At 39.8% G+C, this 18,074-nt stretch overlaps 4 protein-coding genes and 1 long non-coding RNA gene across 8 annotated transcripts in view; 4 read left to right on the top strand and 1 right to left on the bottom strand.

Moving 5' to 3' along the window:
- The first annotated feature begins 187 nt into the window (after window positions 1–187).
- On the top strand, window positions 188–3,539 carry LOC116924954. Of its 2 annotated transcripts, none has more exons than XR_006648033.1 (7): window positions 188–504; window positions 584–726; window positions 802–888; window positions 953–1,098; window positions 2,645–2,884; window positions 2,974–3,156; window positions 3,245–3,539. It is a non-coding gene; the product is annotated as an uncharacterized LOC116924954 (long non-coding RNA). The 2 variants fall into 2 exon arrangements; XR_006648034.1 differs by having other exon boundaries at window positions 953–2,250.
- Window positions 3,540–9,509: 5,970 nt separating this feature from the next.
- On the top strand, window positions 9,510–11,270 carry LOC116924948 (DNA repair protein complementing XP-A cells homolog). The gene is made up of 6 exons (XM_045175039.1): window positions 9,510–10,002; window positions 10,211–10,322; window positions 10,399–10,526; window positions 10,587–10,755; window positions 10,821–10,938; window positions 10,996–11,270. Exons 1-6 carry the CDS (start codon window positions 9,665–9,667, stop codon window positions 11,145–11,147), a joined length of 1,017 nt encoding a protein of 338 aa, XP_045030974.1. The 5' UTR covers window positions 9,510–9,664; the 3' UTR covers window positions 11,148–11,270.
- LOC116924946 (tudor and KH domain-containing protein homolog) lies at window positions 11,148–13,407 on the bottom strand. Its single transcript, XM_032931567.2, has 9 exons — window positions 13,152–13,407; window positions 12,913–13,066; window positions 12,720–12,844; window positions 12,396–12,650; window positions 12,277–12,329; window positions 12,048–12,201; window positions 11,741–11,988; window positions 11,529–11,682; window positions 11,148–11,458 (listed from the first exon to the last, which is right to left on the bottom strand). Exons 1-9 carry the CDS (start codon window positions 13,248–13,250, stop codon window positions 11,402–11,404), a joined length of 1,299 nt encoding a protein of 432 aa, XP_032787458.1. The 5' UTR covers window positions 13,251–13,407; the 3' UTR covers window positions 11,148–11,401.
- A 102-nt stretch (window positions 13,408–13,509) lies between these two features.
- LOC116924947 (bestrophin-3) lies at window positions 13,510–16,935 on the top strand. 2 transcript variants are annotated; one of them, XM_032931569.2, is made up of 11 exons: window positions 13,510–13,648; window positions 13,784–14,260; window positions 14,860–14,970; window positions 15,057–15,150; window positions 15,228–15,314; window positions 15,380–15,500; window positions 15,569–15,819; window positions 15,877–15,996; window positions 16,063–16,170; window positions 16,237–16,326; window positions 16,423–16,935. In XM_032931569.2, exons 2-11 carry the CDS (start codon window positions 14,187–14,189, stop codon window positions 16,465–16,467), a joined length of 1,101 nt encoding a protein of 366 aa, XP_032787460.1. In that variant the 5' UTR covers window positions 13,510–13,648; window positions 13,784–14,186; the 3' UTR covers window positions 16,468–16,935. The 2 variants fall into 2 exon arrangements, with proteins under 2 accessions (XP_032787460.1, XP_032787459.1); XM_032931568.2 differs by having other exon boundaries at window positions 13,519–13,648; window positions 16,395–16,935.
- A 141-nt stretch (window positions 16,936–17,076) lies between these two features.
- LOC116924943 (uncharacterized protein DDB_G0271670) overlaps window positions 17,077–18,074 on the top strand; it is a 2,373-nt gene continuing 1,375 nt past the window's right edge. Inside the window, exons 1-2 of one of the 2 annotated variants that reach the window (XM_045175031.1) lie at window positions 17,077–17,261; window positions 17,365–18,054. In XM_045175031.1, the coding sequence (XP_045030966.1) occupies window positions 17,497–18,054 (558 nt within the window). In that variant the 5' untranslated portion in view covers window positions 17,077–17,261; window positions 17,365–17,496. Of the gene's footprint in view, window positions 18,055–18,074 lie in introns of both variants that reach the window. The other variant, XM_032931560.2, reaches the window with a different exon arrangement.

The raw sequence follows: 18,074 nt of genomic DNA, 5'->3' as shown, positions 1-18,074 counted from the left end.
TTTTGGAGATCAAATTTTTTGTATTATATCAGCACAGAGGTATAGTACACGATTCCAAAAGATTTTGTAATAAAACTAACTACAACTTAATTAAATATATTATTTTTCATTTCCCTCCTATAGGGCCCGAGAGGACAAATACCGCAGGTCGGAATTCAGCCTTGGCAACTCAGCATCCGATCTTGGTCTATGTCATTGGTAAGGTGTTCTTTGACCGTAGAACATTTTGAACGAAGCCACACCCCCTTTTTTACCGCAAACACAACTCTGGAGAATCGTCTGTAGTTTTCATAGTTTCACCAAACAGTGCCAAACACATTTACTAAAACTTACTCTTAGATAACTACAATAACTTATCTAATTTTTATTTGTTAAATTAACTTGAAAAACTAAAGTGTAAGTGCAACGACATGAGTGGATTTGCGAAAAAGCAAGAAAGTGCTAAATTTTTTTCCAAATGTGTGGATGACCTGGATATCAAAAATATTTGTGAAAAGATAGATGGTAGGCCTATACATATAAATTACTATTTATAATGTTATTATTCCTAATAATATTTACTTTTAAATTTCATATTGATTAGCTGAATTTCCCGACCCGGAGCCTGACTATATACCAACACCATTGAATTTTGGTATTTCTTTACCGAATAATATTGACATATTTCAGTCAGCAGATTGGTGGGATTTGCCACCAGGCCTCATGTGTAGCAATTGCTACAATCAGGTATAAGGGATTACATAGGTTTACAATATTTGGTAATTCTCAATAAACGGTAAGTTTTCATTGAAATACAATTAGGTTCCAAACACCTATCCCATACGGCAACACTCAGAACGTGTATGTCTTAGTTGTAAACGAGAAACCTTTCCCCTAAAAACTAGGAGGGTAAGTATTAGAGCCAAAGAAATTATACTTTGTTTCATGTGTCGTAGTAATATCTTTTTTACAGCATAAGTTTAGGATGAAAAAAATGAGATTCCCTCCAATAACAAATTTGGCAGTGAATCACATTGCTGTAATCGGACGCCAATCCCGCGGGAAATGTCTTCAAAGTGATTGCTTCCATGAGCTTGTGAAGTTTACAAGATGTTGGCAGTAACATGGTCTATAAACTAGAGGTCGAAGAACTGTCGTCTGCTAGGGCTGTTTTGCTCGTCTCGTCTGCTAAACCTTGAGAAAATTTTGAGGCATCCGCTAGAGCGCTGACTACCCGTGTTAGTCATCATTTTGCCGCGTAAACCATGGAGAGGGACGGATGAATGGTCTCAGATCGTAGTTTAATCCTAGGAAAAATCGGTTTTAAGCTAAAATAATTACAAATTAATTCATGTTGTTTATCTATTTTTCAATATCCCGTGTAATCAGCTCTAGTTTATTAGTTTTCATTCGATGTACATAAGTGACACTATGAACATGATATGCGAATCCCCAAGTCTTATGCAGTGCTATTTTCTCTTAATCTAATATTTTAACATTCCCTAGCAATAGGACAAAGAAGATCCCGAACTGTTGTTATGTCCCCGGATGTAAATCTGGTTTCCCAGATTACCCAAAATATCTTGGTAAATTTACCATGTTTTGTGCACCTAAGGATAGAAAGTTATTGAAGCGTTGGAATGAATTCATCCCTAGGAAGGGAACTTTGAAACCTTCTTCTAAAGTATGTTCATATCATTTTGCAAGTGACGATGTTTTCAAACAAACAACGTCTTCATAATAGACTTCTTTAACCAGATCATCGCTGCAGTTGCGAAAGATGGGATGGGGGGGTTCCCAAAATTTGTTGTTCTGAACACAACCAACAAACGGTCCCGTTCTTGATTTTTTAATACGTAGAAATAAGGTATCACATCGAAGCTAAGCGGTACAAAAAACATCATTCAGGAGTTGAAAACAAAGCATCAAAAGTTACATACATTGTCATTAATGGTAGTTTAAATAAAAAGCCGGAGACGGATAATGAGATAAATGATAAAGCGTTGAATTGTTTTTTATTATTATAATATATTAGGTTATTCTCCCTTAAGTCGTATTCCGCATATCTCGTTTGCTTTAAATAAAATAAAAACCCTAAAAGTAAGTAGATTTTGTACTAAAGGCTATGCCTTACGCGGTAAAATCGGCAAAATGATGACTAACCCGGGTAGTCAGCGCCCCTAGCGGATGCCCCAAAATTTTCTCAAGTTTTAGCAGACGCCAAATCAAGCAGACGACAGTTCTTCGACCTCCAGTTTATAGATCATGGCAGTAAGATGGAACCAGAGATAAGGAGATGGCTCACTCCACGTAAAGCCCAGCAGTCGACATTTTCCCTCCTCCCCCTCTCTAGCAGACGAATTCGACTGCGCTGCTCCTTTCGGCCAGCTCCGGAATCGTGGCTGTACTTGGCGGTAAGGACGGTATGGTTTAAAACGTGAAGGGGGAGCGCCACTGGGAAATCCTTACCGCCAAGTACAGCCATGATTCCGGAGCTGGCCGAAAGGAGCAGCGCAGTCGAATTCGTCTGCTAGAGAGGGGGAGGAGGGATAATGTCGACTGCTGGGCTTTACGTGGAGTGAGCCATCTCCTTATCTCTGGATGGAACTGAAAAGAATTTTTTGTTTTTAAACTTAGTTGAACTAATTTTTTTTTTTTTTTTTAGAAATTTCCCACATCGAAATACAATGACGCAAAATCTTGTCGGTATTTCGGTGGACATGGATCTGCCTTGGCTTTGCATTCGACGATGACTCATCATTTGAATAAAAATTCAAAAAAAGAAACCTTTGAACCATTCTCGTACATTTTACCACGTGTAAATTTTAACTACCGTCCTGGAATTGATAAAATTACCATTGTATTCTACAAATTTTCCGCTTTAACTGTTAAACCAAGTAATCTGGTAAATCATTTATCATTTCTTTACTTGCATTAGTTAGTGCTAATTATTTCTAGTTGTAGATAAATTTTTAAAAATCTATTTTTTTCTAGATTTCTTTCATTTTGGATTTCATGGAAATTAAAATTCCACCTAAGGATGTAATTTTTGTGGCATATGGCCATGCTAGTTTCAACTCGTCAACCATTTTTTCACCAATTGTTCTCAACGGAACAAATTGTTGACAACATTAATAAATCGCGAATCAACAGCATGGTTGGAATCAATGAAATGGGGTAAACATTTTTTAAAATTCATATTTTTCATAAATTTAAATAGAATTTGATTGTTTTGCATGATGTTACGCTCGAATGTTTCCTACAGCACCTGGCCGTAACCGGGGAAACAATTGGATACAAAATGCGAACAATGAAATATCATTTATGTAATATGACGAAGAAATCGCCATGGAAAATTGATAAACGCTTTCGGGAAAGATATCGAAAAAATTTCGGCAGATATTCTGCTTAATCTTTATAGAACATAAAAACTCAAGCTAAGATATAACAATCTTAAAGTGCACAGTTACCCGCAGTTACCCAAGTGCCATGAAAAAAAAAGACGCTTCCGTATGTTACGGAAGACATCATTACTACTAAATACATTAACTATAATTACATTACTATTGTTACTGCTATTGTTACTCCTATTTATTTATTTATCCATTGTTGGCGATCCAGCCACCAAATCCAACTGGAGACCATAATGTTGTTCCTCCCATCCTTATGGCAAGTTTTTAGTGCCACCTATTTCACCTCAACCCGTCACCTCAACCCATCACCTCAACCCATCACCTCAACCCGTCACCTCAACCCTTCACCTCAACCCTTCACCTCAACCTGACTATTTTTTTGGCGCCATCTAGCGGCCAATATAATGAATAGTCCTACAAACTATAGAGACCGGCATCTCCCTCGATTTTTCCCTCGATTTTGACACCAGTAGCGCCACATGCTGCGTGAATTTTAACAAGCCGTGCGCGGAACAGTTCTTCGAATTCGGCTGACAGGAGGCAAAAGTGAACTTGAATACTGTTTCTAGAACGCGGGTTTCTCCTGTGGGGGATAAAACTACAAAAAAACAAATAGATGAAATCAATGTGATATTAGGTTAGGTTAATTTAGGGTAAACAAACTCATAGGGATTAATACAAAGGTATATATTAAGCTACTATTGCACTAACTTCTTATATCGAACACTCAGCAGTCAGCACTGTGACATTAGATTCTTGCACAGACTTATTACAAATTTACCAGCCCTGTTAAAAAATGGTTTAGTTTTAAATTTGGGGTCTGAAACTTACCAGTTTGTAACGTGTTTTTCGAGGATAGAAAGTTCTATAGATGCCCCACACGTGAGGCACTTTTCGAATAAAACTGATATTTTAACTATGAACTCAGCTGACAGGAAGAACTGTTCCGCGCACGGCTTGTTAAAATTCACGCAGCATGTGGCGCTACTGGTGTCAAAATCGAGGGAAAAATCGAGGGAGATGCCGGTCTCTATAGTTTGTAGGACTATTCATTATATTGGCCGCAAGATGGCGCCAAAAAAATAGCCAGGTTGAGGTGAAGGGTTGAGGTGAAGGGTTGAGGTGACGGGTTGAGGTGATGGGTTGAGGTGACGGGTTGAGGTGAAATAGGTGGCACTAAAAACTTGCCATACATCCTAGACTATCCTTTGAATGATCAAGGATTGCGAACACAATTCATTGATCACCAAAAATGCAGAAGAGTTATAATGATAAATTATCGATTTTATCAGATCGTTCAGGATTGCCCTATGCACCGCTACACCTTGCTGCTGCTCTCTACAACTCTCTACGTAGTATACGTTTAATAATTAGATGACCTAGACACACACAGTCATAACACGATGCATGTAAGATTTCGTTACGATTAATCGGTGGTTATGTAACAACCATCATCAGGTGCGTCAAGTTTCTTATTTTGTGGCTATTCCTTTGACATGGGCGCTATGGAAAATCAAAATGGCGTGTAATCCTCCTTTCTGTGGAGTCCTGAATTGTTGCTGATCAATGCTGGAGAATCCAGCTTTATTTCTCTTGATTATTTCATCGCTTTTTCGGTTCAATTGGCAACCGAACACAAGGTCATATAATGTAGGAGGCCAGGTGTTGAACGAACAGGACCCACATGTATTCAGCCTCGCGGATGTGCTCCCAATAATAATATTTTCCTCCCTGTAATGAATTAACTGAATATAATATGAATTTTAAAATTTGAGATTTCAAACTTTAATTGCTTGTTTATAATATAGTATACCGGAGCAAGGATGCGGTGAATTTCTTTCAGGGCCCCTTCCACACTGCCGTGAAGCAATCATGAATGCCCTTATCAAGGGCCTCATAAGTGAACCCTTGGCAAATGGCAACAATCAAGAAGTGCTCTTATGTAACCTTAAAATGAATTTTATTTCTTTTTGTTAGAGGAGAGTGGGGGCAATTGAGACACAGGGCAATTGAAAAAAAAATTTTTTCTCTCGCTATGGCAAGTTTTTAGTGCCAAAAGTCTCCCCTGCACCCTACAAGCAAAAACCTCAACCTCGGATGCTATCCGTCACCCTCACCTCAACCTCGGGTGCTAATCGTCACCCTCACCTCAACCTCGGATGCTAGTCGTCACTCCCCACCTCAACCTCGGATGCTATTCATCACCCCCGCTATGCTATGGCGCTATCGAAAACGCTATATCGCCCCGCTATTTTGAAAACTACCCGTCAGATTTATACTGCCACCTGGCGGCGAATCACAGAAGCTCGGTCATGGAGCTACTAGATAGGAATTTGAAAACTCTCCCAGGGTCACTAGCGCCACTTGTGTTTGGTTCCGAAAATTATTTGTTTCTCTCCGCCAGAGTACGCTTTGAAAGGTACGCGGAACGTTTTTGAACGTTTTATTTTAATTCACGATCCCAACAAACTAAAAGCAGTTTTTACCATGTCGCAGAGTGAGATTCTAACAGTGAAATTTCCATAGAGGATCCACATGTCAGACAATTTTCAAAAATGATGTCAAACGACATGATGCCAACCTTCCACCTTGCGATTGAAATTAAAATCGAAAAAAAAGTTCAAAAACGTACAAATTGTTCCGCGTACCTTTCAAAGCGTACTAAAAAAAACTAATTTTCGGAACCAAACACAAGTGGCGCTAGTGGCCCTGGCGAGTTTTCAAATTCCTATCTAGTAGCTCCATGACAGAGCTTCTGTGATTCGCCGCCAGGTGGCAGCATAAGTCTGACGGGTAGTTTTCAAAATAGCGGGGCAATATAGCGTTTTCGATAACGCCATAGTATAGCGGGGGTGACGAATAGCATCCGAGGTTGAGGTGGGGGGTGACGAATAGCATCCGAGGTTGAGGTGAGGGTGACGACTTGCATCCGAGGTTGAGGTGAGGGTGACGGATAGCATCCGAGGTTGAGGTTTTTGCTTGTTGGGTGCAGGGGAGACTTTTGGCACGAAAAACTTGCCATATCTCGCCGTATAAGAGGAATTTTCTTGAAAAAATTTGCGTTAATAGATTGAGGGGGTTTACAAGTATGGCAAGTTTTTCGTGCCAAAAGTCTCCCCTGCACCCAACAAGCAAAAACCTCAACCTCGGATGCTATCCGTCACCCTCACCTCAACCTCGGATGCAAGTCGTCACCCTCACCTCAACCTCGGATGCTATTCGTCACCCCCCACCTCAACCTCGGATGCTATTCGTCACCCCCGCTATACTATGGCGTTATCGAAAACGCTATATTGCCCCGCTATTTTGAAAACTACCCGTCAGACTTATGCTGCCACCTGGCGGCGAATCACAGAAGCTCTGTCATGGAGCTACTAGATAGGAATTTGAAAACTCGCCAGGGCCACTAGCGCCACTTGTGTTTGGTTCCGAAAATTAGTTTTTTTTAGTACGCTTTGAAAGGTACGCGGAACAATTCGTACGTTTTTGAACTTTTTTTTCGATTTTAATTTCAATCGCAAGGTGGAAGGTTGGCATCATGTCGTTTGACATCATTTTTGAAAATTGTCTGACATGTGGATCCTCTATGGAAATTTCACTGTTAGAATCTCACTCTGCGACATGGTAAAAACTGCTTTTAGTTTGTTGGGATCGTGAATTAAAATAAAACGTTCAAAAACGTTCCGCGTACCTTTCAAAGCGTACTCTGGCGGAGAGAAACAAATAATTTTCGGAACCAAACACAAGTGGCGCTAGTGACCCTGGGAGAGTTTTCAAATTCCTATCTAGTAGCTCCATGACCGAGCTTCTGTGATTCGCCGCCAGGTGGCAGTATAAATCTGACGGGTAGTTTTCAAAATAGCGGGGCGATATAGCGTTTTCGATAGCGCCATAGCATAGCGGGGGTGATGAATAGCATCCGAGGTTGAGGTGGGGAGTGACGACTAGCATCCGAGGTTGAGGTGAGGGTGACGATTAGCACCCGAGGTTGAGGTGAGGGTGACGGATAGCATCCGAGGTTGAGGTTTTTGCTTGTAGGGTGCAGGGGAGACTTTTGGCACTAAAAACTTGCCATATACAAGTTTAGAAAAATTTACGAGTTTTTGTATTCAAAACTTTTCAAGATATCTCAAAAAAACTGTTTTTTGTTCTCCGTCTGTTAAATTTGCGTTTTCAATTTTTTTGTTTTAACCCCTAAAACGCTACGTTTTAGTAATAAAATTAGTTTCAGATGATTTGCAATTCATTTTTCTACAATTTAATGTCATTTAATTTTTCCCTGCACTCTTAAATAATTTTAAATAATTAAATGTAACGATGACCCTATTGCAGGGCAATTGAAACACTTTGTTTATATTCCCTGTCTGCGAGTGGTTGCATTTTTTTTGCAAGTATTTGACGTAATTCATTTAAACAAATGTAAATCATCATGTTAACACAACTATAATACTTGTATTCGCTGTTTGGGATTTATTTAAAAAAGCATGTTGCTTAATGGTTTTTTTTTAAATTTAATTATTTAAATATTTTAAACTAAATTACGATCTACTTTAAGCATATTTTAAAAATCTGTAAATCGCATTGTACCTAATGGTAAAATTTGATCACACTAGCAGTTGTGGCTGCTGAGATATCGTGATTTTCATTTTATGTGGGTATGAAGAAGCTTCCTTATGGGAAAACCCACGTTGCAATTGCGTCGACACACCGTTTCAATTGCCCTTCTATATGGCAAGTTTTTCGTGCCAAAAGTCTCCCCTGCACCTAACAAGCAAAAACCTCAACCTCGGATGCTATCCGTCACCCTCACCTCAACCTCGGATGCAAGTCGTCACCCTCACCTCAACCTCGGATGCTAGTCGTCACTCCCCACCTCAACCTAGGATGCTATTCATCACCCCCGCTATGCTATGGCGCTATCGAAAACGCTATGTCGCCCCGCTATTTTAAAAACTACCCGTCAAATCTATGCTGCCACCTGGCGGCAAATCACAGAAGCTCTGTCATGGAGCTACTAGATAGGAATTTTAAAACTCCCCAGGGCCACTAGCGCCACTTGTGTTTGGTTTCGAAAATTATTTTTTATGAGTACGCTTTGAAAGGTACGCTGAACAATTCGTACGTTTTTGAAAATTTTTTTCGATTTCAATTTCAATCGCAAAGGTGGGAGGTTGGCATCATGTCGTTGGACATCATTTTTGAAAATTGTCTGACATGTGGATCCTCTATGGAAATTTCACTGTTAGAATCTCACTCTGCGACATGGTAAAAACTGCTTTTAGTTTGTTGGGATCGTGAATTAAAATAAAACGTTCAAAAACGTACGGACTGTTCCGCGTACCTTTCAAAGCGTACTCTGGCGGAGACAGACAAATAATTTTCGGAACCAAACACAAGTGGCGCTAGTGGCCTTGGCGAGTTTTCAAATTCCTATCTAGTAGCTCCATGACAGAGCTTCTGTGATTCGCCGCCAGGTGGCAGCATAAATCTGACGGGTAGTTTTCAAAATAGCGGGGCAATATAGCGTTTTCGATAACGCCATAGCATAGCGGGGGTGACGACTAGCATCCGAGGTTGAGGTGGGGGGTGACGACTAGCATCCGAGGTTGAGGTGAGGGTGACGGATAGCATCCGAGGTTGAGGTTTTTGCTTGTAGGGTGCAGGGGAGACTTTTGGCACGAAAAACTTGCCATATGAAACACTCGAAGCGACCTCAGTTTTTTACAATTTACTACTATTATAATTAATCTTTTCTAATAAAAAAAATATCGTTTAGTAGCTGAGATAATAGGCTACAATTCTATATAATTTTTATATTAAATTTTTCAGTTTTTTTTTCAAGAAATACAAAAAACCAAAAAGTGTATCAATTGCCCCCACTCTCCCCTACATACATAACTTTACTCATTTCAAAAGGGACCGTACAACCAGAGTAATAGAATACTGGTGTAGCTACGGCCATGTTAACTCCCCCTCTCGGATTTTTTCCCAAAAGTTGTTGCCAATTTCGCGTATCGATTGTGGGAAAATGAGGCAAGATATAGATTTAAGTGTCCCATGACTCATGTGTTCTATTATGTCTTTGAAACATGTGTTCTATGACTCTGGTACAACTGTAAATACATGCAACGTTTTTTCCAAGTCTGGCATTGTTGAAACCTTTTTTCGTTTTCCTTTCATTTGTTTTTTGTCTGCTAGCGAGAGCAGTCAGTCAAAACTCAAAAGCGAACAGTGCACTTTATTCACGAATTATATAACTTCATCTTTTACTGATGGAGAGTGCAAAAAACGCCGTTGAAACAAAAACCAAATCGATATTTGAACTGGACTCAGATGAAGAAACCCATAACAATGAGGGTGATAGTGGTCTCGCTGCCTCGCTTGAAGCCAGTCCTGTACAAAATAACAAAGAAGTCAGTCATGAAGTAGCTAGCGATAACATCGACTCACGGGAACAGATTACCTCATCATCAGAAGACCTCCATATCTCTAAACTTGGTGAAGACAACATACCATCTTTAAGTGCATTCCAGAAGGCCAGAATAGAAAGAAATCGTCAGAAAGCCCTCCTCCTTCGCCAGGCAAGATTGCAAGCTCATCCTTATAAAAAGTAATTTGAAAGATTTAAAAAAGTCCTTAGATTTCAAATATGGAATTTTTTTGTACTTTGTTTTTATTTAAAAAGTCTTTTTGAAAACTTATAGCCAACCGTATAGCTGTTATCCGTACTTTCACTATCTTGCCAAATTAGATCTATTGTTAAACTCTGATGCGTTGTACATGCCACTTTTACTCATTTTGTTATTGTTCTAATCTAGTGGCAACACAGAAGAGCATTCTGTAATCAGGATCAAGAACTCGAGACTTATTGATTCAGGGGGTGGATTCCTCATTAATGAGAAAGAACTTGAAGAAGAACAACAAAGAGAAGTATTAGATTCCTTTAAACTTTTTAAAGACATTATGTAATGCAAATATTTATGTCATTTTGTAATGACACTTCTAGATAGTGATTACTGAAGACCCTGCTCCAATCATTTTGCCTGATCGTCCTCATTGTGATGAGTGTGAGCAGCCCCTTCACGATTCATTACTTTACCGCTCTTTTTCACATCCGGTTTGCGATCCGTGCAAGTAGGTGACTGATCATGAAAATCAAAGTATTTATTTTAACTTGAATCTTCTCATTTTCAGAGATGCAAACGACGATAAGTACAGCCTAATTACGCGAACAGACGCGCGCCAGGAGTACCTCCTAAAAGATTGCGATTTGGATTTGCGCGAGCCAATTTTACGTTACATCTTGCGCAAGAACCCTCTCAATCCCAACTGGGGAGATATGAAGCTATACTTGAGATTACAGGCTAGTCTATACCACCTAAGTAACTAACTCGTCATAATTTTCATTATTTCTGTATTTCGATGTAGATTGAAAAACGAGCCCTCGAGTTGTGGGAGACCTTGGAGAAGATAGAAGAAGAAAAGGAACTTCGCGAAACCAAACGAGAAAAAACCAAAATAAAAAAATTTAACCAACAAGTTAAAAGTAAATATCTAAAAATTTATTTTTAATTTGAAGTCACTAAAATTAAATTTCTTGAAGATTTGCGAATGGCGGTACGCAGTAGCGTTTACAAAAAACAAACGGCTGGCCACCAGCATGTTTTCGGAGAGGAAAAGTTTGATGCTGAAAGAGATCTTTACTATCGCAAGTGCAGTACGTGCTCTTTTCAGCAAGAGTACGAAAAGATGTGATTTTTTTTACAGTTTTATTCAGCCATTTATTGTCAGCACATTCTCAGTTGTTGGCTACATACTCATTCGAAATTACTCATTTTAATTTAAATAATATTGCAAATATAGATTTGGCAACTGCCAGCTAATTAGTTTAGCCAATTCAATCTTAAAAGCGAAATGTCACATATGGATTGGCATCAAATTTGAGATTCTTCCTGGTCAAAAGGTAATCTGAGTTTTAAAGTAAGGCCGCATATATCACATAAACGTTCTTAGGCAGTACTGGATCCAAATTCCAACCGAATAAGTTCAGTGGCGATGTCAATATCCTATTAGATCCACAGAGAGAAAAATACGTGAGATAGCAAGGAATTATGTGGAGAAAAGTTTAACGGCTACCCTTTCCGTATTGGTATCAACGAGCTTCAAAAAGTAGATGCGGCTGCTGTTCACGGTGGAGTTAGACTCTACGCGAGCCATCAAAATTTTCCAACTGGCGCAATACGTCAACGTTTCAAATGCTTCGATTGCCTTTTCAGTCCATTCGCCACCCCTAGATATAATTTTTTTTACATTACTGCTCTCCAAAGTCAAACGCTGATTTCTGTTACCCTATGGGTTCAATGTAAGCCATGCTGCATTCAATAGCTTGAAAATTCATCGATAAAAATTCCGGACGCAAAATAGCGATATGAGGCTGCTTGACTGTGACGGTGTCACCAAAATCAACGAGATTCACCGAGAGAATGCCATCGTCGTCGTCATCGCTCTCTTCCTCCAACTCAATTGAGACAACCCTACCGCGGTACCAGCAGGTATCATCTGGTGCCAGAACAGCAACTAGAGAACCGACTTCATACTAAATGGAAAACGTGAGATATTTTAGATGGAAATATTATTAATGACTACGATCTTCACCTTTGAGGTGGCGTATTGCTGACGATTTTCTTTCACAGAATAAAAGTCTGTTAAGTCATCAATGAGACAATCCAATTCCTTGGAGGAAGCTCCAGCCTTCTGGACAAAAAACTTTGATGGGCTTACTACAAAAGACACCATCACTTCGCAGAATCTAGAAACGCGATCAAGGATGTTAGAAGGATAAGGAAACCAGCTGCACGGTATTTAACATAAACTTTTCACCTACCCATCGGAACTAGTCGGCTCAAGTGTTTCGTACTCCATGGCTTCATTTCTCTCCTAATTAAATGAATCTTTTAAGTTGCCCTATATGGAACGTGTTAGGTTAAAATGATGAGCTTTTACTTGGGGTTGAGTTCGAACAGCCTTCGGGGAACGTTTGATTGGCAAATTGTTACTGGTTTCAATTGATGTTGGTATTTCTTCTGCAACCATTTCTTTCAAACATTCTCTCACATTTTCTATTTGATGGTAGGTTCCTCTTACCAGTAGGCTTGTCCGTTTTTCCTGGATGCTATCGATGTAAATTCGTGTTTTTGACAAAGCCGCAATTTCTCTTAATTTCTTGCTTTCTTGCGCTGTCAGTCGATCAATAGTTTTCTATTGTTAAGAAGGATTAGAAGAGCACACAACAGTTTGTTTTTTTCCAACAAACAAAAAAGGTAATACCTCAGAAACAAATATTTCAGTGGTTTCCAATTGAGCATGTTCTTCCACACATTTTAAAAGCTGAATTCTTGCTAACTGTACTCCATCTTTGCTACCCCTTATCACTGCAAGTCTACAAGCACCACCTGTTAAACTCAAAAGAGTAATTTATTTATTTAAATTATCATTTGAAATTTGTTATTAGGGACCCAACCTGGATCAACGAAAGAGATAGTTGTGCAGGTTTCCTCCTCAATCTGTTTGATACTGGTACCATTCCTTCCAATGAGGTGAGCTACTGTGTCCCATGGAATCTCAACATGTAAAGATTCTTTTACTTTCTCTTCATCTTTTTCAGCAAAAAAATTCTGTGAAACAGCAGTATGGTTATTATTTATAAGTAAAGTATTAGACACTGAAAACATATGAACAGATCAAAAGGAAGTGTCATACTGTTTTCATGTAGTGATAGACTAATGTTCCTGTAATTCCAGCAGTGACAGTGGCAAACAAGGTTTTGAGACTAGGTAATAGAGACAAGTCAGAAGTCATTTTCTTCCGGTTTAGTTCTGTCACTTGCTCCGGCAGCCGCAATTTCCAGGGTAAAAAAAAAAGTTCGTTAGATTCGTTGAATTAAAAAAATGCCACTGAAATCGTCTGCTCGTAAGTAAACACTGTTTTTACCGGCATTGCCAGATTAGATTTGGAAATTGAAAGCAAAGCTGGCAGGTGGCAGCTTTAAGCTGCCCAGTGTGCTGGTGATATCATGGTAACCGAGTTCAATGATTTCAATTTAATACATTTTAAATAATGAAGTAAAGCTAATGAACTGCTAGGACCAGGATTAAACTAGAGACAGAAGAAATTACGTGAAGGCAACATGACAATTCGAAATCTTGGAAAATCATCCATCAAGTACCCACTGGGCACTGGCCTCGCGGTTTGTGAAGGTATACTTGGTGAAAAGCCACATGCTCACTGTATACCTATTTCCATATACAATAGTTACTCCTTGAGGGCCTATCCTCAGGCTACAGGCCCTGCAAGGTCTGAACATTTTCACGTTTACTTTTTATGACTTGCAGGCGCAGTGTGATACTCACCCATCCGAAAAAAGCCTTGGCACGTTTCTCAGCCAAAAATAATCGAATTTCAACATTTTTACCAGTCTGCGATAAGAAGAAACTTCAAAGAAATATGTCGGATGCAAAATTCGGTATCCGCTGCATTATGCAAGCACAAAGGTCCTGAATATGAAGACCAATCGGAAATATGACACAGGGTGTTGCAACCAGACGTAAAGGCGAGGCGGATTTCCCAAAAACGAATTTGAACGAGGTGTAGTTGCGGAACCAAAAAGGAACTGTATTGCTGTGGGAAAAAAAAAGACAAGACGTCTTGTTGGTTTGTCAGAGCTTGGAAGGTTCCTCAGTATGCCCCAGACAGTCGGCTCTGCGCAACGGGTTTGGTGAAACCTCTTTTAGCACAATGTTCGACGACATATCTCCTAGTAATTCGGGAAGAGCAAGTGGTTTCGGCGAGAGCTTCAAAATATTATTCAGGTATGTTTTTAGTGAGTCATAGTTCTTCAGTTTCTTTTGGTGCATGCCATTCGCATTGCCAGTTTGCGATGAGCCGTTTCTAAATGCAGAAGCATTCCAAGACATTTACATCACCAACAAGCTAACCCCCTACGCTTTTTCGGTGCCCCCAAGGCTTCCTTGATCGCGAAATATTCACGATTCCTTTCATAAGTCAATGCTCTTTTTCATAGTGTACATTTCCGAGCTTAAACGTTCTTTAGTGACTCCATTTTGTGCCAATCACTTCCTATGCAACGCATCAGTGAGCAGTAAAATCAGTATTTTCTGATCAACAAGGTAAACAATAACAAACGAGGAAACATAGATTGGTTTTAAATTATCCGAGTTCCTAACATAGACCGTTGTTCAACTAATTGGAATGCAACAAATCCAACTGAAGCAGTAGTTGCCAAAAGGAAACAGTCTTCACGTTTTCTCGGTTTCCGTTCACATTTTCACTTTGTGGGGTTAGCTCTAATTGTTGGTGAAGTAGGGCGTAACGGATACAACAATGTTATGCAATAATATGTCACTGATTATGCTGTTGAACACTAATGATGTATTTTTAATTATATCAGATGGAAACACAGTGTTTACCGTCTTCTTTGGGAGCCGTTTTTGATCTACGTGATTTCCTACATTTCTCTTTCGTTGCTCTACGATTACGTGCTCAGCGCTAATGCAAGAGTGTGAGTAGCTATTGTAACAATGGCAATATAAAATTTCCCATCGTATTGGCCTGCGTGTAATTGTAGACATGACATTGAAATTCTAGTGACTTTGAAGCCATAGCCGCCTACTGTTCCAAATATACGTCTTCACTTCCCATCGTTTTATTGCTGGGATTTTTCACATCCACTTCTATGCAGGTCAGTACGAAAATTCATGTTGCGCTTCTTCCATTTCATCTTTGTTTCGTATATTTTGCGGGACTGTTGCAATGTAGCGATGGTTTTCTGTCTTCAATACCATGCCTGGAACAGCAAAAGTGATTGCCATTTTCGTTCTTGCGCTGAAAGAGAACGCAGCAGATGTAAGGGACTTTTGTTGTCGTTGTCCATGATACCTTGCCATAACGATATTATTAAACCAAAACAGGGAGCGCAGATGATTCAGCAATACTCTAGATGGATTTTATTGAGCTGGACTTTTACATTCCGTTTAATCTGTCAGCCTTTGAAAAAACTTTATCCTGATTTACAGTCACTTCAAAACGCTGGTAAAAAAATTCCCATTTTTTAAACTCATTTCCAAAATTCATTTCCTCCTGCTAATTTGGTTTTTTAGGGCTTATGCTGGAGCACGAACGGATACACTTGGAACAGGTGCAGTCGAAGCACTCTAGCGAGAGCGACCATTACCTCTCTTTAGCGGTGCTGGACTGGAACTTGGCTATGCTAAAGCGTTGCAGCCGACAAGGTCTTTTCACGATTCCAGCCGATTGCAATCGTCAAGTGGACGCGCTGATGGCCTTCAAAAAAAGCTGTTGTAATACTCTAAAGTTTTCTTCCAAGAACATACCAGTTGCTTTGATTCAGGTACGGAAATAGACGTCAATGTTGATGAATTTAATCACAACACATGTAATATTCAAGGTTGTGACCATCACCGTCTACTCTATCGGCGTAGCATCGCTGATGGCCCGTCAGCTGGCTGATAAAAATCCTGCCACCTCTTTTATCACGGGTTACTTTCCAATGCTCAACACCTTTCAGGTATGTGAATGAAAATGTGTAATTCTCCTTACACATTCCAACCTAACGGCTTTACGCTGTTTGAAGTATTTTCTTTATCTATCTTGGCTGAGATTTGGAGCTATGGCGTCCAATCCATTCGGAGAAGACGACGACGATATTGACATTACAAAATTGCTCCAATCTCACATCGAGGTATGTGGGATTTGTAAATTATCTGGGTTATGGAAGGACAAAGAATTTTTGGTTTTGCAATTGCAGGATGCACAGAGATTACAAGCGCTCTACGTTACGGGGCCGGCGGATGAACTAGTGACGACATCAATTGAAACCCCATCAAAAAAATGGCCGGTACACTTGCATGACATTTAAAACCCACGCCCCTTAATTTTTTAAATTACGTTAATTGCATTATCTAGCGCAATTTGTGTGTGTATACTGACGAAGGTGCTGAACAGGTTGACGGAGCAGACGACGACGGAATCGGTTTGACAGAAGTTTAGTATTACAACATCTACTAGCGCCAGATAAGAGTCTCAGCCGTCCATGCCTCCGTATCTCGCTGCTTTGTTTACAAACTACTAGATCCGCATTTAGCAACCCTACCCTAAAAACAGAGAGCTTGGTCCGAAACTAATGGTGAAATCGTTTTTTTTAATGCTTTTTCTAACAAAAGTCTTTATTTTAAAATGTTCCTCAAGCGCCTTTCACATAACATATTCTCTTTCGCTATTTAACTCATATTCCATTATCCATGATATGTTAATGCCATTATGCTTGCCTACAAAGCGAGATAATAATTCATTGGCAAGCATTGCAAAGTATTACTAAAGGGAATTCAAACAGTATTCGTCATGAATTATACACTTATGAGTATGACAAAGTACCCTTTCTAGTTTAAAAAGAAATTGATGATAATGTCATTAATTAACGGAGAAATTAAACCGACGCACACCGAAATGCGTTGTTTCATTATTTTGCCGACATCGCACGCACGTGCTACGGTGTGAATTTTAGTGCTGTTATAACATTTTAGAAGCTAACTGTATGAGACATTTTGCATAACCTGCCGCAATGTGAACACCCAAAGCTATGCGGTTCGGTGCTGATTTTCGTCACTAGGTTGTGAAATAATTTTACCACAGAACCACAACGTCGCAAGTAAGACGCCACAAACTGAAGACGTCAAACAGCAAATGGCTACGCAATCAAGAGATTGTGACGGCCCGTGGCCTCAATGACGTCTCGGATTTTGGGGCGGGACATGCGGAATGGATACAACAATTGTAGGCAATTTTATTTCGTATAATCATGGTGGCTATGAACCGTTTGATGTTCTCCGATGATAACAACATCTTAATGCATTTTGATAATTCTTCTTTAATTTAGAGATTCAGCAGGATGTTTAAGAAGCGCTGCTGTTACATTTGCCTCATTAGAAAACGCCAAGCAAAGCCACGGTTAAGATTAGTCTCCAGTTTCAACAATTGTCTAATTATCGAACACGACCAATAACAAAAAATGTGTCGTTCCACCAAGAGCGTACGGTTGATGTTTATCATTGCTGCTAGCCTTGTAGTGTTTGTGGCCCGTCATCCAGCTCTCGTTGAGGGCCTGGAAGAGAAAGAAGAGATCGTGGATGATTTCGACAATGGCACTGCTGACTATTGGCAAGGCTACAGAGATGAAAATTCTTCCACCACTTGGTATCTGTCGGCGCATGGTGATCCAGCTCCATTCGATTTGAACTCCACTCGACCACCCATGGAAGAAAATGGAGGCGGATTCTTAGAAGTTGTTCCATTCTCCGACTCACCGGCACAAATTTTTACCGATGTGTTCGACCTATTACCCGGTGCGACTGCAGAATTGACATACTGGAACCTTATTCCTTTCCCGGTGTTTGGACGACACACTGTCTTGATTCTCTACACTGAATTTGTAGACATTTTAGAAGACGAGGTTGTGGCCTCACCGAAATCTGTGCAAGTTTTTACAGCACCATTGCCTACCGATCCGTTTCCTGGTTGGACTACAGTTACTGTTGACCTTAAAATCAACCAGCCCTCTAAAGTTCAGGTTAGTTTTTCATAAAGACA

Source organism: Daphnia magna, linkage group LG6 (assembly GCF_020631705.1).
Source record: "Daphnia magna isolate NIES linkage group LG6, ASM2063170v1.1, whole genome shotgun sequence".
Classification (NCBI taxonomy): domain Eukaryota; kingdom Metazoa; phylum Arthropoda; class Branchiopoda; order Diplostraca; family Daphniidae; genus Daphnia; species Daphnia magna.
This window is presented reverse-complemented; position numbering and strand designations above follow the sequence as displayed.